This window comes from Chenopodium quinoa, unplaced genomic scaffold (genome assembly GCF_001683475.1).
Source record: "Chenopodium quinoa cultivar QQ74 unplaced genomic scaffold, ASM168347v1, whole genome shotgun sequence".
Lineage (NCBI taxonomy): Eukaryota > Viridiplantae > Streptophyta > Magnoliopsida > Caryophyllales > Amaranthaceae > Chenopodium > Chenopodium quinoa.
In genome coordinates, this window is record NW_018743292.1 from 5,294,009 (window position 1) to 5,314,176 (window position 20,168).

Consider the following 20,168-nt stretch of genomic DNA (forward strand, 5'->3'; position numbering starts at 1 on the left):
CACCTGCTTACCATAAATGGTAAATAGGGCAAAGCCAAACAAAAGCACGCATTAGCAAATTATGCTAAGTGGATTATGTGTAAGATAAGTAAAACATAAGTTAAACCATTTAAGTTTAATTCTAAAACAATCTTCCCAAAATCATACTCATGTAAGAGCTTTTCCAATTCGATTCTTTCAAGATAAGTTTAAAACTCAATCGATTACGTTCCAAAACCAATTCCTCACTAAGTGTGCACACCCCCCAAGTGGTTTACTTTATGAACAAAGGCCAATCTTTTGAGGAAAGACTAGGTCATGCAAAGTCCATAGTCTTCTCTAATCCATTCCCTAAGTGGGATTCATAACCATATCGATTGATTTGCTTAGAAGCACCTTTTAAAATCCATTATTCTTGAATATCAAGAAACCTGTAAATCATTTTTAATCTAATCCTTTTTAATAATTTTAATCACAATTCAAAATCTCTTTTGGTTAACCAAAATCATTAATTTAAATCATCATAAAATATAATTTCATAAGAAACATAATAAAACATAATTTCATAGACAACTTTCGAAGGTATCAAACCACATAACGTACCTTGATCGTAACACGAGCGATTCACACAATTACTTCACTTAATCACGAACACCCTACACATTATTATAACCTTAATTAATTTAAGGCTATCAAATAAGCACAACAACTTAACCAATCTATCCTATATGTGCATGAATTTATTATAATTTATCATTATATTTTAATAAAATAATTTATTGTTTTTATAATTTAAATAATTTTCTGTTTTTATACTATAATTTATTCAAGAAATAATATATATGAAATTCAATTATAAATTTTTAGTAATGTAAAACAAGGTTAGTAGAAAGGAGAAATTGAAGGATGGAGATGGAAACCAAAGGAAAAAGAGGAAGCAAGGGTGGCCGGCAGTGGTGACTGGCGGTCGCCGGTGGCAGCAGGTGGTCGCCGGTGATGGTGGTGGCCGGAAATTGAGGGAGGAAAAAGAAGAGGAAAACCGTGAGGGAGAGAGAGATTTTTTTTTAAGGTTTTAATGTGTGTCTTGGGATGTTTGGAAGAGGGGTATTTATAGGTGTTTAGGTGATGAGTTTATAGAAATTTAGGGTGGGTGTAATTTATGGCAATTTCAAAGAATGGAATATAGGGTTTTAAGGGTTTAGGAAATAATTAAATGTATGGAAGAATATTAGATTTTAGTTTGGTCATGAAATTTTTGTTTAGTAAGTTTTGAGCTTGGAGTGCAAGTATAGAAAAAGATCAAATAAATTTTAAATTTAGGAGTAGAAATAAGGAATATTATAGGACTTTTATTTTTAATAAAAATAAATTAAAATTATTTAAAAAAAAAACTATGAGTGGCCGAAAATATTGAGCTCAATATAGCTCAATAATTTCGGTCCCTCTATGTTAATTCGTAGATTTTTGTAAAATATTTTTATGCCTAAACTTAATAATTTAATTAAATTTATTTTTTGAAAATTAATAATTGGAAAGCTAATAATCAGATTTTTCCTTATTAATATCTGAAAATATTATGAAGAATTTTAGTTTTATTAGTTTAGGAAATTAGTCTAATTTATTAAATAAATTTAGGGGTGGCCGAAAATATTAAGCAAATTATTAACTTAATATTTTCGGATCACTTATGCTAATTTCATAGATTAGGTAAAATATTATATAATTAAATATATATTTCATGAAAGTAATTAATTTAGAAAAATATTAAAACAAATCAGGTTTTCATTACATAAAATCCGAAATATCATTTAATTAGTTTAGGAAATTAGTTTAATTAATTTATTTTAACCGAATTAATATAATTTCGGTTTATTTATTTAATTTTCGAGAAATCAAAAATACTATTTATAACATTGATATAAAATGGTTTTATTTATTAGATTATCCATTTTAATTCATTTAATATTTTATCTTAATTAATTAAGTTAATTCGGTTTTATTTAATTAGTTTTGTAAAATAATAAGACAAATGATTTAGGCGCCAAAATTCAAATATCATTTTGGTTCAAAAACTAAAATACTCTTTAGGAAAATAATTAATTTAAAAATACGTCAAAAATACGAGACTAAAATACTCTTTAATTTAGAAAATACCTTTCAAAAATACGGGGTATTACAGTTATGGTCAGATATAAAGTCGCATAACTCCCCCCATATGTTCATACTCAAGGTATATATGTTCCAAAAGTTTTGGTGCATAATCTCTTTCACTTTACGTTGTTTTACATATTATTATACTTGGTGATGACTCTCAAACCATAACATAATCAAACATTATAATTCATTCAAGCAATCAAACATACCAATTTAATTCTTGAATAATTAGTGACCACATAAATTAAATGTTGAATGCTTTTTAAACTACCTCGGTATTAAATAACACCTTAAGCGCATAAAGTACCGCAAATCCTATCCCTCGGTGTTAAGATCACCTTAAGTGCACTTAGGCACCAAAATTTAATTTAATCCTCGTATACATAGACACTTAAATAGCTCTTTCCTCATGCTTATAGCATCAATAAAAATAATATGAACCATAATAAAATTTCCTTTTCATATTCCAAACCAAATTAAACATTTACTTTAATTAAACATACTCTCTGTCATGCCAATAATAAAAGTGTGGTTCATAATCAACATGCCAACATATAATTCCAATCACCAATTCATCATAAATAATTCATACATCACAAACCATATACCAACATCAATCCAATCAACAGATTTCAACCAACGACTATCATGATACTACTTGGAATTAATTAAACAAAGCCTAGCATGCTTCTACACATTCAAATAATTACCAAGTATGCGAACGTACCTTGAATATGATCTCAAAATTGCCACGACTAAATAAGACCACTCACTTGGAAACCTCCTACAAACCAAAATTATTAAGAGGCATTAATACCTATTCCACACAAATTTCCAGCAATATATACACTCTTTAAATCACTCATAAATCCCTTAAAATAAGCTAAAATTTAATTTAAAACCCTTATTTTTATTCCCAATTAATGGGTAATTAAAAATCCTTTCAAGAAATATAATTATAACTTATAATAAAAATTCCAGCTTTATTAAATCATTTAAAATTGCAGTAATTGTGTTTTAAAACACTTATTTCAATAATTTAAATCATCCATAAACAATTTTCATCCACATACATAAACTTAGAAACCTAGGTTTATAATTTGGGGCTTTTTAATTCAAAACCAAATTTGAAAATTTATATACAAAATATGTATTATCAAACATCATAAAAATTATCACAAAACCCAAAAACAATATTTAGATTAAGGGTGGATTAATAGCCACAACACCACAGCAGGTCTGTTGCCACGCGCCTGCTGGTGGTGCCGCAGCTGTCGCCGGTGTTCGTTGGTGGCTGCGGTGGTGGCCGACGGTGTGGGTGGTGGCCGGCGTATGGTGGTGTGTGTGGGTGGTGATGTAACAAAATAAAAATAAAGGGGAAGGGGAAAATTAAGGGGAAAAGAAAATAAGAGAAGCGAGAGAGAGAGAGAGAGAGAATGTGTGTGTGTGTGTGTTTACCTTTGGGTATTCTTCACCTTGGGCAAAGTTTGATTTTGCTCATATGATGAGTATTTATACCTTCTCTCAAAAACCCTCCTACTTAAAATTTCTTTACTGCCCTTAATGATCCCCTTCCTATTCAAACTAGTATTTTGACTTTCCTTAAAAACTCGTTAACTTTAAAATTTCCTTTCATAAAATAATATATCCCAAAGTTTCCAAATCACGAAATAAAATATTTCAAGATTGTTAAATAATTAAAAATAAAATTTTTATTAAATAATTCTTTTTAAATTAATGAAACACCATAAATAATTCATTTTGAATTATTTAAATACTTTAAGAAATACTTATTTAAGTTAAAATACGTATAAAAATACGGGGTATTACAAATTGGCTATTGGTGTAGTGGTGATTGGGACTACATTTGGTAGGGAGGACCCGTGTTCGATCCCCCACAACAATAACTGGAAGGGGACTGAAACCTAACCACCCAAAACTGATCCCCGAATCCGGATTAGCTCAAAGGGTAAACCGGGTGGAACACCAAAAAAAAAAAATATTACTAGAACGGATGAAGTATAAACTATTTATCTATTTTTTTTCTTCTCATATACAAACAAAGAGTTAAGTATAAGAATGGGGACTAAGTTTTTAGTTTTTTCACCTTTTGGGACCTCAGTTTTTTTTTCACCTCTTGGGATCTCTAGTTAACAATCCGACAAACTAACCTAAGTTTAACTTACCGGAGCAAAACTTAATCCGTTCATTAAATTTTTGTACCTTTTATTAAATTTCTTGTAAAAAAACTTATTCCCTTCATTTAATACATGACAATTCCAAAAACATAGGTTCTTATAATTTGTTCTCACTACTAGGATTTTATTTTTTCACCACAAGGTTTCGTTTCAAGGTTTAAAGTGACTTATGTTCTTGGTAACTTCATGTTTTTTTTTTCTTTTGATTTGATTGGTTTTATTTTCTGGGTGTGTTGATTATGCACATTTTTTGTATGTTTTTATGCTGTTCAATTTATTATATGATTCAAAGATTTGGTTTTTATGTGTTCAACTTAGAAAATTGAATTTTTTACGGAGTATTTTATACAGCGTATATATAAAGAGTTTATTAGAGCTCGTTTTGTGTAGTTTAATTTTCCTTAAAATTTTCAAAAAAATTAAATAAATAAATGAATATTTTTTTTTCGTTCCAGATTTAAAATTAACAAATTGGCATAGGTATGATTAACTTTATAATCACCGTTATTTCATATTCTTATGAACATCATTAAATATTGAAATTGAATAATGGCAATAATGAAAGTGGAAGCAATAATAAAAATATAAACTTAGTCCCTCATATTTCCACTTCATCGATAAGTTTAATTTTCAAGTTATTCGTTGTTTTTTTCCCAGAATTCTTCAATTTTAAACAGTTTCTGTCTCCATTAACTCTAAATTTGTCATATTTTTTCTTTCATTTTACTTTGAATCGTACCCAATTTGGCAATTTAATTCTTCCCCTATTTTTGATCTCTGGAAACCTAACTATGGAAGATGTAAATTAGGTTCAAAGATGTACCATCCTAAAGGTACAAAGAGATCAGGTTCAAAGGGCAAACGATATTGCGAGACAATGTCGGGTCAAGCTTATAAATTTGATGTAATGTTGTTTTGTTTGCTTTCGCTCTTGTCAAAAAAAAAAAAAAAAAAAAGAAAAAAGGAAGATGTGAATTAGGGAAGTAAAAGTAGTAATAATCACAATGCTAGGATTACACTTTCTCGTGATTTTCCACCTGGATGTGGGTTTGGGTGTGGAAATGCAAATTTACCCTTTGTGATTTTATTGGATATGAAATCAGTTCATCATACAAGAGATTTTCCACGTGGATGTGGTCCAAATGAGTCTTAAATAATCACTCAGATTGGTGGAGAATTGAGTAATTGGAGGAGTGTTGTTAGGTGTGGAAATGCAAATTTACCCTTTACTTTTTAGGGGACTAAGTTTTTTAATAGGGGACTATGTTTTTTAACTAAGGAACTATGTTTTTTTAACTCACCTTAGTTACTTTTTGGCCGGAAAGTGGACTCGAGGTCTCAACGGTAAAAAAAAAATGGAGTTCCAAAAGGTAAAAAAAGTAAAAACTTGGACCTAATGTCATACTTAACTCTACAAACATTAAAGTGTAGAACACTGGACAACAAATAAAGCAACCTACCAAAAAGTGGATATAAGCCCAAATAAAACACAGATTTATTCAATTCAAAATTCTTGGAAAACATAAAGAGCGCAAAAATAGAAATTAAAAGGGCCAAAATTATTTAAAAGGAAAAAAGAAGTACAAAATTCAAGCACACGTCATTCATACGCTCGTTAACAGAAGCCCTAACGTACTAAATTTTCCAGAACTTCACTCAATTTTTTAATTTCCCCAAAATCTCAAATTTCGAATTTCCCCCAATTTTTCGAGTTCGTGACCTAATTTTCTCTCTCCAGATGAATGCGCGGAAATTGCTGTTGCGCCAGAAAGTTGAGGTTAGTGTTTGATTTACTCGAGTTTCCGATTTCGCAATCTTCGTTTTGATATATATAATTTTTTAAATTATGTGATTTGAATCTGTTAACGCTGCCAGTCGATCGATTTGAGTGACGAAACAATGCCATGTTTTTTAGATTTTTTGAAAATTTTTAGTTCGAATTTGTTCTGGAATTGGTTAATTGATTGAAATTGGTAGTGTATTGTCGCTCGGTGGTAGTCGAAGTTATGTTATATGTTGATTCAATTTAGGTTTTTAGTGTAGATTAGTGTCGAATCGAGCAATTAATTTCCGTTAAACGGTTTACGTATAGAAAAGGAAAAAAAAATTAGGTTTGCTGTGCATTATTTGAAGCAATTTCGTGTATAAATTTCAATTTGGGACACGAAATTTGATAAATGTCGCGATTGTTGATATGTTGGTAACAAAATTTTTAAGCGAAAATAAAGATTGGAGGAGGGGTGGGGGTGCTAGATTGTTAGGGTAACTGAAAGGCGAATATTTCACTTCCACAGTTTGATATAGTGAGTTAGGGTAGTGAAGTAAGGACGTGTTTGTTGATTAGTGACAGTTTTTAAGTAGGCGGGGAATAGTACAATCATCTTATGAAAGATATAAAGTAAATGTTTCCTTTGCTCATTATGGGTTTAGGGGCCAAAGTTTATCCTTATCCCCTCATATTTCGTCGCTGCTGATTCAATTGTCATTGATTAATTTGATGGTGTCCTGTTGCATTCATATAGCATGAATTGGACCTATGAATTTGCAATTCACAAATTGGACTTGCAAAGTTTGTTCGTTAGGAAATGAGTGTAAACCTTGATAGTTGAGCTTTTCCATACGTGATTGGTACAGAGCCAGTTTCAGTTGTGTTATTGGAGAGACTTGTAGTGTGCATTTAGTAGGAACTGAATCTATGATTTTCCTGATTGTCATATGGGTGAATGGAGTGTATGTCAATGCCAGTAAGTCCAGTTTTACAGTATGTGAATGTTTTCATATCTTGTACTTCCACTGTTAGTTTGGAAGAAACTTTTATGCCTTCCCTTTTCTACCTATCTTCACATTTATATTTGCAGTTTTCTGATAATCAGTAATTTATAGCACTCTTATGGTCTTTTGTTGTATCTCTATTTTTTTTTTTTTTTTTTTTTACTCTTCTATCTTTTCTATGTGCTGGGAATCATTTTTTGAGTCTTTGATTTTAGTTATACTTGGGAATTCAGATAATAATTTAGTTGTTGGTGGATTTATCATAATTGCCTGTGGATTGAATTAGAAATGCACGTCTAAGATCTGTAACTGATGATTTGAAATGTTTATTTTCTTGTGGTTGTTAGGTGCGGCAACTTGAGGAAGGTTTGGGGGGGTCATGGCACCCTGGAGTAGTTGTTGGTGTCTTAGACTCATGTCGCAAGGTTGAATATGATGAATTGCTGTGCGAATCAGGAAGTTCCAAGCTCATAGAGTCAATACCTGTCACCGGGGCAATTGAGGGTCTTTACCAGCGTCCTTGTGTCAAATTTAATTACCGTGGTCGTATAAGACCCAAACCTCCTCTTCCAAGAATTATGAGTGCTTCAGATGCAAAGCTAACTTTTGGAGTCTGTGTTGATGTTATGTTTAAGGAAGCATGGTGGGAGGGAGTGATTTTTGATTGTGATGAGGGTGCACAGGAGCGACATGTTTATTTCCCTGATGAAGGTGATGAACGTGCATTCAAATTGACTGATTTGCGTGTCACTTCTGATTGGGATGAATTTACTGGTCAATGGAGAGAAAGGGGTGTTTGGAAGCTAGTGGATCTAGTCAAGGAGCACAAAATAGACAAACACGTATTCCATTTTGTTAGGCGTGTTTGGTCCCGCTTGAAAGTAAATTATGGTTTTCAGAAAATGATATCAGAGTGGACATGTGGTGCATATTGTGTGTGGAAAGAATACTTTATGGAAGTTATCTATACCATGACTACTAAACAAGGAAGAAAGGGTCTTTCTTTTCCTACTAATACTCAGATACACACAGTGAAGAAAAGAAAAGGCAGAACCAAGAGGTCTCACGTGAGCTTTGTAGATGCTTCTGTTCTAACTAGGTCAATGCAGAAACGAAAGGATAAAGAACTTAGTCTTAGGGTAAGAACAAGGCGTATGTGTCTGAGTGAAGCGGAGGATTCCTTGATTGCTGTTGCCGACAACAGAGGCTATATGACTGATGGTGATTGCATGCGAAGTCAACCGGCACCTGCTGATGCTTCCTTAAATATTGAGGTTTCAAAGGCTTCTGACAATGGTGAGACTGAACAGGTTCCTAGTCAGATTTGTAGTCTGGCAAATGCCAGAGCTCTGAATAAAGGAGTTCATCTCATGAGGACCTCTCAAAATGATGGTGCTCCCTCTGTAAATCCTAGCATGTCTGAAAAGAATTTAAATATAAATATGTCTCCAAATATTTGTTTTAGAAAGAAATGGCAGTTGGCTGAAGACAAATTGACACCTAGGAAACTGACAACTTCCCCACTACGTGGTAATAAATTAGGACGACACAAAAGCTGTAACTCCAGATTAACAAGGCAGGTGCTTGATTCAGTGCCCTTACAGTTTCAAGATAATAATCCCGTTTACAATAGGAGAGAAGTGATGCTATTAAAGCAAAAGAAGGTTGGCATTAGTACGAGATATTCCGTTCATAGAAAAGAGAGACGGATTAGAATTTCTAGGCGCAGCATTGGGAAGAAAAGAAGTCCCAAGAGGATCAAAAGATTATATCCAAGGAAGACTCAGGAGGCTAGTGTTATATCTAAACCCACATCGCAGAAGGAGCTGGAGGTATCAAAATCTAAACAAAAAGAAGCCAATCTATTGGGCAGTGGTAGCAAAGGGATTCAACCTGTCACAGCTTCTTGTCAAGAGTCTGAACATCAAGAAAATTTAGATAGTCCTCGTAAGCAGAAGGTTAGGAAGGGTAGATGCCGTGACTCAGTTTGCTTAATCTGTCAGCATGGAGGCGAATTAATTCATTGTGATCATTGCTTGTCTTCGTACCATTTGACCTGCATTGACCTTCAGGTGAAGCTTCCATTTCTAGAATTATGTACCTAATTAAAGAACGACTTCAGCAGTTTATTCTGTTTGATTCATGTCATACTACTATCTATGTGTCTTTTGTGGTTTGGGTGGGCGCAAAAGATAACTTGCTTTACTTTTATCCTATTTATTTACGTGAAATCATTTTCTTAATGCGGTGCAAAACTAAATTAGGATGCAAAAGTGGATAAAGTTTTACAAATATTAAAGTGTTATGAAAGTGTTCCAGACTTCACTATATAAGCTAGGTTTAAGCATGTCTTACTTAGTTACTCTAATGTTATGAAGAGGTGTAGTCTTATGCCAATTAGCCAATTGATAACCTGAAGTTGTAGGTATAGAAAAACATTACATTGAAAAACTAGTATGCAGCGGTAATACTAGAGCTTCAATGATTCCAATTGTTTCTTTAATTATCCCTGTTTTCCTAAGTAATTTATGGCTTTCTAAATAAGAAGCAGCTTGTAAGTCAGCAGCAGGAAAAAAAACTCCTATTCTATTTTTGGTCCATAGTAAAGGATTGTAAAGTAGGCTTAGTAGCTAAATTTTCTTTACACTCTAGAACAGCATGTATACCTTTCAAGGTACTCTTAGCTTGTGAGTTGAGTGTCTTCTTTTTTTCGAAGGCCTTCTTCATTCATCCAACCTTGGGCTGATAGCATGTTTTTGGTGGAATTTACCTAAGCTTGACAGCTATTTTATTTTTTTATTATTTATTTATTTATTTTTATAATAATCTCTTTTACATCAAACATTTTGTATTTTCAGTCGTATAGAATAAGCAAGTTAGGAGTTTGACTTGATGAGGTTGTCTAAATCAAAAGTGGCTTTTGTCCAATTTGGACACAAGTCACTTTGTGGTACCAATAAATGTGTTATCAGTACTAATGTTCTGTGTAAGAGTCATGACCACTGTTAGTTTTTTTTTTTTTTTAATTTCCTACTCTGGCAGAGGACTGGTATTAGTTGTATTTTCTTGCTTGATACAACTCCCTAGATCTGATTATATGGTTAAAAAGTGATATTACAGGTGATCTTCTTCTATGCTTTCCTGTTGTTTTGATTCTGAAGTTCTGAACTGCTTAAGCTGAGTACAATATTTGAACTCAATGCATCAAGAATTTTCCTTACAGATACATTTTATTGTGGCCATTTCAGGAAGTTCCTGACGGAGAATCATTTTGCCCATCTTGTCAATGTGGCTTATGTGGCTTGGAACATTCTGCCAATGGGGATCAACTATTTACTCAAGTGTGTTACCAATGCAGCCGCCAATGTTTGTTTCTGCCTTCGAATTAATGTCTCAGTCATCCATATTGTTGTATAGCTTAACTTTCTGTTCCTTAACCATAGTTTATGTTTGCTTTGTAGATCATGTGGCTTGCCTTAACAAAGCAGGAGCATCAGTCTCTGATGACTCATTCCTAGACAAATTCTGTAGCAGAAGCTGTTTTGAGATATGTGCTCGTCTTCATGAACTCTTGCAAATCTCAAATCCAACAACGATGGAAGGCTTAACCTGGACTATTACAAGATCTAGAAGAAATGATTGTAACGTACACAATGAACGAGTTCATCCTCTCGTTCCGGTGTCTCAAGTTCTAAATGTTTTTCATGAGTGCTTCGAACCTATACTTGAGCCCCATACTGGGAGAGATCTAGTTGCTGATATTGTTTACAATTCTGGGTGAGGCTCCTTTATTCCTTTTTTCCCTTTAGTAGCTGTGTTATCCAGTTTTAATATTCTCACGCTGCTAGGATTTTCTATTTTTATTTTAATTGGAATTATATGTTGAGTCTGTTAGGATACTTTCTTTTCTGTTTGCTTTGACATTTAAGGCTTTTGGCACGTTAGCTTTTAGATGAATCTCCTAAGGTGTTTTGCTTCTAGCTGGCTTTAGTGAAATGGCGCAACATCTTCATTATTTCATGCATGGTCCATTAACTTTATGCCTAATAGTCTTTTTTATTCCTTCCTTCCTACCTCTTATACTCCTTTTGCCCCTATTTACTTGACACACTTTGACTTTTAGCTTTACTTTGACCATCTTTTTACTTTTTAAAAAAAATGTTAGTATGTAAGATGTTGTTGGATTTGTATTTATGTATACTGTCAAAAAATATATATATTTTTAACTTGTTGCTAAATAGATAATTAAAAAAATTCAAGGTCAAAGTTGTGCAAAAACTCAAAGTATGTCAACTGTCAAGTTAATAAGGACGGAGGAAGGAGTACATGAGTTCCTACATAAACCTGCCCTATTTGTAATTACTTACATTTAATTAAAAAATTGATTGCCTGCAAGCAGTGTTAGATAGTGAAAAGTTTAACATTGTAAGCACTTACAATACCAGTTGCTATTGGTTTGTCATGGTCACTAAATAGCATTTATGGTTAATCTGAAGAGTGAAGACATTGAAGGGCCATTCTCCTGTGGGAGGACCAGGAGATTTTTCCATGTATATTGCTGTATCATGACGAGTATATACTATTTTGTTTATTAGTTGCCTGTATGGACCTTGATGAAAAGCCGTAGAACAGTTGCTGAAGAATATGGAGGACTTTTTCTCAAGTCCACAATCTATTTTATAAAAACCAAATGTTTCTAGACATTTATGCAATTATGCTCCCTCCTTTTCTTTTTGATATTCTTATTTAAAATCTTGCAACTATTCACAATTTTAGGGAATTCCTTAAATTATTCCCAATACATAAGTAGAGTTATGTGAGGTCTTGTTTAATTTGTCTTAATGATTTTTTTTTTTTTAGAAAATAATAATGTTTGGTAATACATAATTAGATGTATTAATGGTCAAAGATATGCACTGGCAAACGTGCATAGTCAAATTAAGACCATAAAAAAGAAACAAAGGGATTATTTGATAAATGATAAAGAAATATACGAGATAGACACCAGGGTGTTGTCACCCAAATACAAAAAGAGGTCCAAGGAAAAAGAACCCTCATGGCTTTGAGCTGTCCTGAAGCAATTCAACTAGAAAATTGTGACAGAAGAATCGCCTAAAACTTAATGCTTGACTCCAGCTATACAGAAGCCTATAAGTAGGAACCAAAAATCTTGATGATGGGAAGCTATATCCACAAATTATCCATTGGTGTCTTTCCTTTTAATTGTGTGTGTCTGTCTGAAATTGAAAGAGTACTTTAGCTTTCTTTCTGTTGGTTCTTCTCAATGGGGGTATTTTCAGAACCTTTTTTTTTTTTTTTTTTTTTTTTGCTTGATGTTGAGTGTGGCTAGGCCATTATTTTCCTTGTTTTAAGATGACTCTTTGTCCTCTGTAGTTAAACTTGTTTTCATTCTTGTCAATTGAAATTTCCATTATTTAACACTTGAAATCATATACCAAAATACTAGATAATCGATCTTCCTAATGCAACTTACTGGACAATGATTACGGATGCAGATACTGAATAGTCTGGCTTCATTGTACCTGTTCATCCAGAGCTCAAACTGTCTACTGATGACAATCTGTACAAAGTTGATCTTGTCTTTTTTCTCATGATGGATGTGTTATTAATCTCTGTTACCAAAAATGCTAAGAACTGCTCATATTTTGTTTAACCTCATGTCTTGAATAGTTAAATCTATATTTTGCACGACAGATTAGAAAAAGTCATGCCCCATAAAGAACACGCCCCACCACGTGCCTTTTTTGGGAATCCCAAAACCACCAAAACGAGCCCCTAGTTTAATATACCAGTCTTCCCCAATCGCAGAATCCGACGGGTCGCCGGCGATTAGTGTGGTTGGTTTGCTCCTCGATTGCCGACGACTCCCTCTCCAGTCAAGCCCCACCAAGGCGCCAACCACTATCTTGCCGCACCCAGCTGTTCCCTCTCTATTTCGCGGACGATTCTCGTGGTTCTGGTGCATCGAGCACTACCTTGCTGCTTCCCACCCCCAGTAGCCGCGACCTTTACTTCTTACTGCCCTAAGCGGTAGATCGCGATAGTTTCTTTCTAGTCCTTTCGCCGGTGGTGGTTTTCCCCTTTCGGGATTGCTTGAGTTCTCCTTGTTCTACTGCTTTCTTAGTTTCTTTTAACCCAAAAAAAAAAGTAAAAAAAATAAAAAAAAAAACTTAAGAAGGATACTTTTCCTCCTACTACTATGCTTTTGCCTCTTCTTGTGGGTTTTTTTAAAGCCTTGTCTTTGGTGTATTATGGATTGTCAGCCTTTACTTAACGCCCTTATGTTTACTCACTTGAATGACGAATATGATGAAAGTATTGTGAACTTTGCTACAAATAATTGCCCTCGAAATATCTTTAATCAAGCTAAGAGTTTGAAGGACGAGGGTAACTTGTGCTATAAACGTGGTGAGTTTATTTGTGCTCAGGCTAAGTATAGTGAAGTTTTGTGCTTTGGTTTACCAAGGAATAAGGAAGATTGTGCTATGCTATGGAGTCTTGATATTGCTTTGGAATTGAATTTCGTAGCTTGTGCCTTAAAGGTTCATGATTATGAACAAACTAAGGAATTTTGCTCCTTAGTCATTGATTTTGATGGTAGCAATGCTAAAGCTCTTTACAGAAGGGCTTTAGCAGAAATCCCTCTGAAAGAGGCTTATGAGGACCTTGGCAAGGTAGCTAGGTCAGAGCCTAAAAATCAGGATATCCTCCGTGAACCGGATAAAGTGAAGGGCCTAAGTTATGAGGCAAGCAAGCTCGTTGGTAAGAGGGGTGCTGAAAATTTTGTCATGACTTAGTGTAACTACAACAAAAATTGGAAAATCAGAGTCAACTATTAGCCCAGTTTCTCGTAGCAATGACTGGAGGAGTGATGTTACTAGCCTGTCCTCTACATGTCATGATAGTAAGATGGAGGTAGAGAGCCCCATCCATACCCACAATGTGTATGCTCCTTTGGAAAATGAGGAACTTGGATCAACCTGCCCCTTAAACGATCAAGAATCAAGACAAGTCATGGATCCTGAAATAATCCATTGTTTCTCTAATGGAATGAAAAGAAACAAGTCCCTTAAGATTTCTTCCTTGTCTTATTCGAATCTTAAGCAAGGGAGGGCTTTGAGTTTCTTCAACCAATCTGCTGGTTCGTGGATGACTGTACGAATGAAGGAAAAAACTACTTAAGATAGGCATTCAGAAATTTACAAGGATACGGATTCCAAAGGTCCAAATTCCTTGTCCATGCCTATTAAGAAGATGAGTCCATGTAGGAGGAGACACGACAAGAAGTCCAAAAAGAAAAAGGTTATGCCCCCTTCTGGTCCAGAATTGGTCAACCATGTTGTTGGGTTTGGAAAACCTACACTACTGTTGTTGAGAAGTTAGACGAGCCTATGTCTTCAGACCTAACTCATAACAGCGATGAAGGTTTAACCATCGAGAATGGGAGTGAAGGTCCAGTATCCTACCACTGACCTTGTTGAAGTGGAATTTGTTGGATCCAATGAAGATGATCCCATGGCTTTTGAACCCGACTAGGTGCAGTCCATCCCAACACCTACTACCTTCGAGTTCTCTGCCACGACAAGGAAACATAGTAGGCCAAGGGGGAAGATCAAGAAAGGTAATCTTTATTCCAGGTATTGTTTTTGCAGGTCCAAGAAGCGATATGGAACAAACTCTGATCATCTTATGGCTAGAGTCTACGATGGAACTTGTCAATTCCCATATTTGTATCCCATAGCAAGTCATGAAAGTTGTTCCCCCTGTTATAATTCTTGTGTTAGTATGGTTAAGAGAGCTAAACTCCTCCTTGTTTTACTTGTAGTCTTGAGTTGGGAGCTAGCCTCTTTTTGGACCGTTGTTAAAAAAAAAAAAAAAAAAAAAAAGGATAGTTAAATCTTTTAACATGCACCTAATGTTTTTCTCTTACATGATTGTTTGGTAAGAGCTGTTAAAGCAAGGATTTTATTTATTTATTTATTTATTTATTTATTTATTTTAGTAATTTTTTTTTTTGTGCTATATTTTGGTTGGTCTTTAGTTTTCTATCAAGATTGATAACCAGTACCAGGATACCAAAACATGGACTGACAGCAAGGTTCAAGGCTGTTGCATTTAAACTGTTTTTATCTGATGAATGTGCTTAAGCCAATCCTTCACACTGATGATATACATGAATTGTGCTGCAAAAATTTATGAAACTCTCAACTTTTCTGGGTTTCTTTTGGTCTTCTTTTTCTTATCATCGATGCACTTTTCCTGTGGGATCACATATTATCTATAAAGTTGGCTGTGCTATTCTGTCTTAGGTTTGCATAATATTGTTCAGGTAACTGCCAAATAGAACAGTATGTATAAATTGGCATGATAGGAAGTTTAGTGGTTAAGGATATCACGTACATTGAGGATATTGTTTTATGGTTAGCAGGACCCAATAGTATTATCAGTGGTGGGTGATGGCACTATGACGCTATATTGCTAAACTGCATTGCTTAAATTGGGAAATTTAAGGTTGAGCATTTTGAGGTCTTGTGCCTGGTCTGTTTAGTCGAAATGTGGACATCTCTCGATTCCTGTGGAACATATACTCACTTTTTGATGACTTTTCTTCTTGATAGGTCAAAATTCAGGAGACTGGATTTCCATGGGTTTTATGTAATAGCTTTGGTTAATGGCGAGGAGCTTGTTTGTGTTGCTACTATCAGGTAACCCATTTGGATTGCTAAGTGTCTTTATGTTCTGAATATGTAATAAAATGACCGACCATTCATTTTGAATTTGGTACTTTGTTTTGCTTTCAGAATTCATGGTCAGAAAGTGGCAGAGATGCCACTTGTAGCTACACCTTTCAAGTATCGTCGAAAGGGTATGTGCCGGCTTCTTGTGGAAGAGTTGGAGAAGGTAGTTTCTATCAACAATATTGTTTTTCTTACTGCTACAGAGTAATTACATAATGTGTTAACGGTTAAATAATTACAGAGTACTTATTTGAGACATTTGGCTTTGGCTTGGGTTTCTTTTTAATTTTGGTGCTCTTGTTATTTTTTGTGTCTCTTCTTCTTCTGCTTGAACGCCTTAATCCCATAAGTGGGGTAGGCTACATGAACCAACATGAGGACTTCCCCTAGTACTACTCTCAATCATTGTGGCTCTTGTTTTTTTTGTGTCAATCAGTTAATTTTCTATTACTTGTGAATTTATGTAGTGTTCAATGCAAGTACCTTTCTCTTGTTTTGCAGATGCTTGTTGAAATGGGTGTTGAAAGATTGGTCTTGCCAGCTATAGCTCAGCTGAGTGATACCTGGGTTTCGTCATTTGGTTTTGCAGAGATGCCAGCACTTTTAAGGAGAGAATTGTTGGGTTATCCATTTGTTCTTTTTAAGGGAACTACTATGTTTCAGAAAATTCCCAGAAGCTCGGCTCCATTAGGTAAGTAGTTAGCTGAAAATAAAAGGCATAGCAAATAGCATATTGCATTAATGATTTAATGCAGTTGAAGTCGTCAGATGTTTCAACTTTGTCATTAGCTTTTCATTGCTATCATATTTGACACTTTATCCTCTACTAGTTTTAAACTCGTGCTATACACAAGGTAAAATAATGAAGATTTAAAATTTAAAAAAAAAAAAAAAAAAAAAAAAAAACTTGAATGATACATGTATCTTACTTGGTATGAGCCTATGAAGACTATATATTTTCGGATTATGTGTAAAATTTTAGGCTTAATTTACATATGATAACCTCTATATTAATTTACTTGGTATGAGAACTCTATATTTATCTATTATCTTCACTTCAAAACACTAAAATATTAATTTACCAAACACTATATTTCCTAAGCTGAAAATTGACATGACAATCATATGTGGCGCATCTTCATATATTATATTCCAACTTAGTTCAAATATATTACATGGATTTTTTTCTGTCATTTGAAATTGAGCTTGTCTTCGTTTGGTATGTACTGTGTAGATTCTTTGGAAGCAACAAGAAAGCTGGAAAGGACTGGACCCGAACAGGTTCTTCCTCAAACTCTGGAAATACATCTTTTTCTTGTGATAACTCTCTAGCTTTATTTATCTATTTCTCATGGTTATCATGTGATTATATAACTAAAGGAGAGTCATTCAAGCAAAACAGGAATTATATCTCCTCTTCCACCCCCCCCCTCTCTTTCAAGCCCCAAGGGGCTCTGTTAATGAATTACATTTTTAGACTGCTAATCTTTTTTTTTCTTCTTTTTTTCTTTTTACTTTTTTTTTTTTTTGGAAATATGTTGTATGAAACAATCCTCTAAATAATTTTTTGTGAGACCAAGGTGACTTGTTACAATTTTAGGAGTAATTATTTAAATATCTTGTTATTAATTTGTTTTAGAAATTTAGAATTGATCTACCTCTCTTGGTATATTAATGGCATGACTGCCCCGTCCACATTTAAGAGCATGTTTGGTTAGTGTATTTTTTGGATTGGAAACGGATGCGATTAAACCGATACCGTTACCGAGTGTTTGGTTAGAAGGCTTGATAACGATTACCATTACCTAAGGGTAATGGTTACCTCTCATTTGTTACCTCTCAAAAACTTTAGGGTAACAAATACCCTTACCCTCCTCAAACACAATCAAAGGGAGTAGAGTTTAACTGATTTCTCTCCGTGGTCAAACCAAACAAATGAAAAGGTAATAGCTAGATGATTCCTTTCCCCCCTCTTATTTTTTTATCCTTTCCATTCCGTTTCCATTATCCGAACCAAACGCCCCCTAAGTGTGATCAAGAACTTAGGTTCCTCCAACAAAAGTGTTCGTTAGCTTGAGATGGGGCTTAGAACTTGAATTTTTCTTCAAAAATTATGTAGCTTAGATCTAAAATATTTCATTTCACTTGCACTCTGATAATTTTTTTAAGACTTCAATTTAGAAGCCATGTCTCATACACACCTTCTAGGGAGAACACTGCTGTTACTGTTTTGAATGAAAGCATTTTGAATTTAGTTATTTCCTTCTCTGGATAAGTTATTTCAGCTGTATTAAACTTCAGTTTTGCGTAAATGAAGATATTTTATTAGCACTGCACCTGTAGATGTAGATGTAAATCAAGAAGCACAAGGTGTCCTCAGCTAGTCAGCTCCTTATGAAAAGACAGAAACTTGGAGCTAGAAGTTAGCCAATCTCTTTGTATTTCTCTGATAGAGTAATTTTAGAAAGCCCTGGCTGCCTAAGCAGAAATTAATTTCTACCTTTATGGTTTTCTTATACAGAAATAAATGAAAGAAGGGGGGGGGGGGATGGAGGAAAGTTGGAACAGTCACCCTTTTGGGAGTTTCACTTGCTCATTGGCTGCAAAGCCCAATATTTCTAAAGAAAGGGATCAACACCAACAGTATTATTCTCTCCTTTAGAAACCAAACAGATGCCGAATATGTCAAGGAGGGAGAGTGATGCAGGTGCTGGTATTTTCAACTCAGCAAAATACTCTCTCCTTAAGACACCAAAATTTCCAATTCCACACCCCACCCCCCACCCCCCCCCCCCCACCCCCCCCCCCCTTTTTGTAGGATCTGTCATTGTTATTCTGTATATGTTGTTGGACTGAGAGACCTGTTTTAACCATCTCTTATCTAGAATTTTGTCCATCTCTTAAGCCCCATGGCAAATAAACTTCTTCATGTTCTTGTATGGCCTTAAAATGCATCCTTTTCCTTTCTTGCTGCAGGTAATTCACCCAAAAGATAGGTTCAATATACAGTACAAGCGAAGAGGGATACCAGAAGCTTCTGGAAAAGAGAAAACAGAAATGGATGTATCAGACAAGAACCAGACCACATTCAAGTGTGTGTACAAGCGGCGGAGGGTTCAAGCAAGCAAAGACTGTAAGACAGTGATGGATGGATCAGATAAGAACCAATCCACATACAAGTGCGTGTACACGCGGCAGATGATTCAGGCAAGCAAAGATTCTATTGTTAGCCAATAGTTGGCGCCCTAGTTAAATTGTACATTAGTATAGGCATTAGTCCTCATGCAGGCTGGCCTTTGTCCTTCAACTTTTTAGAAGAAGGCGAGGGGGATAATTGAGAGAGAGAGAGAGAGAGAGAGAGAGAGAGAGAGAGAGAGAGAGAGAGAGAGAGAGAGAGAGTATGCGTTAGGCATCGTTATTTTTTGCCCAAGTAGACCCAGATTAATTAACCATAGCTCTGAATCTAATCCCACTAAGAAGGTTGGTGGGAGATGATTTTCACAATGTAAGTATGTAACCCTAATTTGAAACACTTAATGTAAAGCAAAAAATAAATCCTAACCAAGTTGCATTCATTTCATTGTTGCTCCATGATTCTCATCCCTCGTATCCTACTATCCTTTTGGTGCTAATGAAGGCTAGAAATTGTCCTCATCGACGACTAATCTTCATTAGCAGTCCTTTGTTTTTCTCCTTTGTATTTTGAAAGCTCTTTTTTTAGTTCTAACACCTTATACCAAAAGAACACCTTATATTTTGCGTAAGATCCACCTTATTTTTTTTTTTTTTTTTGGCACAAGTATATATAGAAAAAAAACATGAGTACAATAGTCAATATATAAGAGTAAATACTTCCTCTGCTTATTTTCGCTTTCCTTGCTTAGTGTAATGCAGTTTGCAAATATTTTTTTTTGAGTAAAAACATGAGAACTTCTTGTGAAGATAAACTATTGAACGTCAAAATCCATTTCCTTATAAAATAATTTAGTGGCCGGCAGAAGCTAGTGAGTTTTAACTGTGGGTCTAATCTCTAATCGGCTCTTTGGTCTCTTTTTCACTTTATTTGAATTAGTTAGTTTTTAGTTAAGAACTTACGATACAAAAAGGTTCCACCAAAAAAAAAAAAAAAAAAATTTCTTTGATAGATTTTATTAGAAGGATAGTAATATAGTAATACGATTATACTATTTTCATCTTTTATTTGATGAAATGTATTGATTGATCATTGTGAAATTTAGTGTATGATTGATGCATGAAGATTGATATTGATTTTGACATAGATTTTTTTTTGAGGGACAAAGATATA

The 20,168-nt window shown here is 34.4% G+C and overlaps 1 protein-coding gene across 1 annotated transcript; it reads left to right on the forward strand.

Annotated features, from left to right (window-relative positions):
* Window positions 1-5,510: 5,510 nt before the first annotated feature.
* On the forward strand, window positions 5,511-19,437 carry LOC110736604. Its single transcript, XM_021916866.1, has 9 exons — window positions 5,511-6,108; window positions 7,451-9,175; window positions 10,352-10,469; window positions 10,565-10,880; window positions 15,743-15,829; window positions 15,926-16,025; window positions 16,364-16,553; window positions 17,097-17,143; window positions 18,839-19,437. Exons 1-9 carry the CDS (start codon window positions 6,070-6,072, stop codon window positions 19,097-19,099), a joined length of 2,883 nt encoding a protein of 960 aa, XP_021772558.1. The 5' UTR covers window positions 5,511-6,069; the 3' UTR covers window positions 19,100-19,437.
* Window positions 19,438-20,168: the final 731 nt, after the last annotated feature.

Excerpts from the sequence above, each read along its gene's own strand:
- LOC110736604 (XM_021916866.1), top strand. The coding sequence starts at position 6,070 with ATGAATGCGCGGAAATTGCTGTTGCGCCAGAAAGTTGAG. Across the intron at positions 6,109-7,450 it reads TGTTGCGCCAGAAAGTTGAG|GTGCGGCAACTTGAGGAAGG; the intron begins GTTAGTGTTTGA and ends TGTGGTTGTTAG. Across the intron at positions 9,176-10,351 it reads TGACCTGCATTGACCTTCAG|GAAGTTCCTGACGGAGAATC; the intron begins GTGAAGCTTCCA and ends TGGCCATTTCAG.